The sequence below is a fragment of the Myotis davidii genome, unplaced genomic scaffold, assembly GCF_000327345.1.
Source record: "Myotis davidii unplaced genomic scaffold, ASM32734v1 scaffold46, whole genome shotgun sequence".
In the NCBI taxonomy this organism is placed as follows: Eukaryota; Metazoa; Chordata; class Mammalia; order Chiroptera; family Vespertilionidae; genus Myotis; species Myotis davidii.
In genome coordinates, this window is record NW_006383006.1 from 4,281,733 (window position 1) to 4,286,620 (window position 4,888).

Below are 4,888 nucleotides of genomic sequence, written 5' to 3' on the forward strand. Positions count from 1 at the left end.
AGTGCGGCGGTGGTGGTGGGAGCCTCTCCTGCCTCCTCAGCAGCACTAAGGATGTCCGACTGCAGCTTAGGTCTGCTCCCCGCTGCCTCTGAGGAAACCCCTGAGGGCTGCTGGGCTGCCAGAGGGATGTCTTGATTGCCAGCTTAGGCCCAATCCCCCGGGAAGCAGGCCTAAGCCAGCAGGTGGTCATCCCCCAAGGGGTCCCAGACTGCGAGAGGGCACAGGCCGGGCTGAGGGGACCACCCCCCAAGTGCACAAAATTTTGTGCACTGGGCCTCTAGTATTGTAATAACTATGTATGGTGCCAGGTAGGTACTAGAAATATCGAAGGAAACATTTTGTAAAGTTTATGATCGTCTAACCACTATGCAGTACACCTAAAACATACAAAATAATATTAAAATATTAAATGTAGACTGTAATTGAAAAATAAAATTAAAAAGAAAATCACTGACTTCAATCCTAAATGTCTCTTTCAACAACATACCACAGCAATAAATGAATTTTATTTCTTACAACAGGAGTGATACAGAGACCAAATAACAAGGAAAAACTGATATATCAACTCTTTTTAGCAGAAGCTAAAAACAGAGTAAGTCAACATATTCTGGATTGGTAATATTAGTTTCCCATCATTTTTTTTAATAAATTTTTATTGATTTCAGAGAGAAAGGGAGAGGGAGAGAGAGATAGAAACATCAATGATAAGAGAGAATCACTGATGGGCTGCCTACTGCATGCCCCTCACTGGGGATTGAGCCCACAACCCAGGTATGTGCCCTTGACCGGAATCAAATCTGGGACCCTTCAGTCCGAAGGTCGATACTCTATCCACTGAGCCAAACTAGCTAGGGCCCCATCATTTTTATTAAAACCCACACCTATATAATTACTATCAAATGATTAAGATCTAGCTTTCATGCTGACCTTGTGATTTATCAGAATCATCCTCGAGGTCACAGGTAATTGGTTTCGAGGGCTGCTGTTCAGCATCGGGCTCCTGAAGAAGAAATAACACAGAAATACTTAAATGCTTTTATTTAGTATCAACACAGACTGAGATATAAGCATTAAATCTTCCAAAAGCAGCCCTGAAACAGTAGAAAGATTAAAATAACAACAGCTTCATATCTATATACACAGCTGCATTACTATCATATTACGTAGCCCTTGGCAAAAACACAGACTTGCTCTGTAATATCCTTGATAATGACTGAGTCACCAAGAAAAAAATTAACTGTATTTTATAGTGTATTCTACTAAAGAAGGAAAAATATTTGCTGTTTAATGGACCAAGTTTCAGTTATTTAGAAATTTCACCAATGTGGAAAGATGCAAATTCTAATAATTACAGATAATTTAATTTAAACTAGAAATGTTTAAACTTTTAAAAAATTTTCTAGCATTAAAAAGAGTAATATTTTTATCAACCCTAAGAAACTGTTCTCTAGAATAGGTTTGCAGAGGAAGATATGTTGATATACACATCAAGTAAGCCTTCTCTGCCTCACAAGAATTAGTCCAAATTATTCTGGTAGTAATACAAATTCTAATACCAGCAACAGGGAATTGAAAGTTAAAAAGAGAAAGTATGCAATAAGTAACTCACCTTTGCACTACAGTTCTCAGGACTAGAATGACATGAGCTGAGCTGCAGAAACGATGGGGATGGGGATGGTGACGGCTGTCTCTGTTCCTCTTTTTTTCTTTCATATACTCGAACTCGGGCACAAGTCATCATACTTTCAAAGTACAAATAGACTGGATCCTTGTCCTCTTCTCGAATCTGTAAGTTTCATACAATAAAATATTCCAAATATTGGGGGGAGGAAGGGGAAGTTGCCTATACTTCAAAAGGCAAAGGATGATTAATTTTTCTTATTACAACACTTGAAATTTTTAAATGAAAACTTTAAAGTTAAATAGTATAAACATAGTTCATATGTGCTGAATCTTGGGAGAATCAGAAAGGAATGAATTCTCTATCAAGAAATTTCAGATCAGTCTGGCTGGCGTGGCTCAGAGGTTGAGTGTCGATTTATGAACAAGGAGGTCACAGCTCAATTCCTGGTCAGGGCACATGCCCAGTTTGCAGGCTCGATGTCCAAGTGGGGGGAGTGCAGGAGGCAGCCAATCAGTTATTCTCTCTCATCACTGTTGTTTCTATCTCTTTCTCCCTCCTCTTTCCTCTCTGAAATCAATAAAAACATATTTACAATTTTTTTTTCTTAGGGACACATTTGTAATACCTTAATAAAGGGGGAAAAAAGAAATTTCAGATCATATCGGTGTTTCTCAAATGATCTGTGGTAAAGTACATTTCTTAATTAATAGTCTAACATAGACTAATACTTTTGTAAAATACAAAAGTAATTACTAGAAAAATACAAAATAGATTACTGGAAAAACAAAGGCCAAAATATAAGCACAAGTTTTGCAGTATTAGATTTAATAGATATAAAATATCTATCAACTTGCTATTAAAGTTTCTAAATATTTACTCTTATTTTCTATATGTACTTATTTCATCACAGACGGGTAACAGTTCTGGATCAGCACTAATACAGAGACCCACTGAAGGGCACTGCACTAAAAGATCTTTCTTCAATTTAATGGACTGGGAAGAGTGAAATGGATTTAGTAATCAAAAATGCTTACCAGCTCTTTTACCTGTCGGTCTTCACATAATAATACTACAACCACTTTTATTTGAACTCTTGAACTTTACTGTTATTGCTATATATAAAGAAATTTGCTTTAAGAAAATTTTACTTTTTAAAGTTTTTTTCTTAATGGTTTTCTAGCAATAACATGTACTACATCTCAATTACTCAATATACTACATTACAGGAATAAGATATGTTAAACGGACTTTTGCAAATCAGGTTTTCAAAAAGCCCATCTTTATACAATCTTCCTAAAGAAGAGATTTGGCTACATTTAAGAATTACTACTAGTAACCTCTTTTATGACATTTTTTAAGTGCCAGCAACTAAACCAATTAAACCAGAAAGGAGATGGCTTACAGGCAAATTACCTGAAAGCAAAATGATTCATAGAATATAAACCAAAAATTTGGTATAGGGATTGAGCAAAAAGAAAAGAGAGAAAGAACTCACAGACACAGACAACAGTGTAGTGATTGCGGAGGGTGTGGGGGGAAGTCAAGGAAGGTATAGGGAGGGGATAAATGGAAATGGGGGGAAAATAAAATAAAAAGGAAAAGAATTTTTAAAAATTGGTTGAAACCCATCATCTTTACAAATGATTTTTGCAACTTGCAATAAAACATGAAACTCCAGACTTACCACAGGATTAGGTTTGGGAGTATATGTCCGTGCAGGTTTAATTCCAGTGAGCAGTTTGCCCTTCACAGTAGTAGATGAAACTTCTGGCTGAGGCGACAACAATGGCTTCGTAGGCTCAATGACAGAAGGTGTCGGGATATAAACTGGTTCTGGATCTACTTCACCTTCTACCTTCACCCATAATGGATAATGTCGAACAGGCTGTTCAGGCTCCGTTTCACATATAGCTTAACAAAAAGAAGCATAAGATTTTATTATTTTAATATATTTTAATTTATTTCAGAGAGGAATAGAGATGGAGAGGGAGAGAGAAACATCAATGATGAGCAAGAATCATTGATAGGCTGCCTCCTGCACACACCCCTACTGGGGATCGGGCCCACAACCTGGACTTGTGCCCTTGATCGGAATCGAACCCAAGACTTTCAGTCCGCAGGCTGACACCCTATCCCACTGAGCCAAACTGGCTAGGGCAAGAAGCATAAGATTTTAGATGCCTTTGGTAACAAAAGTTCAATGAGGCATTGCCAACTAGCCCTAACTGGTTTGGCTCAGTGGATAGAGCGTTGGTCTGTGGACTGAAGGGTCCCAGGTTCGATTCCGGTCAGGGGCATGTGCCTTGGTTGCAGGCACATCCCTAGTAGGGGGTGTGCAGAGGGCAGCTGATGGATGTTTCTCTCTCATCGATGTTTCTGATTCACTGTTCCTCTCCCTTCCTTTCTGTGGGGAATCAATTGAATATATTTAAAAAGAAAAGAAAATTAAATTAAAAAATAAAATAAAAAAATCAAACAGATACCCCCTAAAAAACCTTTTTTGCCCTCATGCACCTTAATGTAGTCATCATTTAACCAAATATTTGTTGAATATTATAAGTCAGACATTGTTTTATGTACCAAAATGAATACAGCTTTCAATAAAACAAAGTTCTTGCCCTCACAGTTATAATTCAGTAGGGGAAAACAAACTAACAAACATATAATCCTATCTAATAATAGAGAAACATGGTAATTAACCATAACTTCGCTACCCTTCCCATTGGCTAATCAGCGAGATATGCAAATTAACTGCCAACAAAGATGGCGGCCGGCAGCCACGCAGCTGAAGCAAACATGAGGCTTGCTTGCTCCAGTGATGGAGGAAGCCAAGGTTCCCCGCCTGCTGTGGCCCAGCTCTGAGCTCCGAAAGCAACAAAGTTTCAATTATAGAAGCTAAACAAACCCAGATACTTGCTTTATAATAAACCAATTATCCCAATGGATAATTTATCAAGTGAGGACACCCAGAAGGAATATACTGAAACTTGTTTTGTAGGTTCTGTTATGCATGCCCAATCAGAAAATGGCAGTCAAGGCCGTATCGATGAGAGTGGGGGAAATGAGAAAGAAGCAGTTCCTGAGAAGTCTGTGGAAATTTGTGCAGATAACTGGAGCAGGGGAAATGCACTCAAAAATGCGATGGGAGAAAACATCGAACCTGTGAAAATCCTAGTGCCTCCGGGAAGTTCAGCACGTGAAGGAAGTGAGAGGAGCCCCCCAAGCCCTGAACAGGAGAATCCCAGTGACTGGGGCTGGAACACA

The 4,888-nt window shown here is 38.6% G+C and overlaps 1 protein-coding gene across 1 annotated transcript in view; it reads right to left on the bottom strand.

Annotated features, from left to right (window-relative positions):
- The window catches only part of MGA (MGA, MAX dimerization protein), a 102,055-nt gene that overhangs the window by 40,013 nt on the left and 57,154 nt on the right, over nt 1–4,888 (bottom strand). Inside the window, exons 10-12 of the mRNA XM_006778155.2 lie at nt 3,309–3,535; nt 1,610–1,786; nt 928–1,000 (exon numbers count right to left, since the gene is read on the bottom strand). Coding sequence (XP_006778218.1) covers nt 928–1,000; nt 1,610–1,786; nt 3,309–3,535 — 477 coding nt within the window. The remainder of the gene's footprint in view (nt 1–927; nt 1,001–1,609; nt 1,787–3,308; nt 3,536–4,888) is intronic.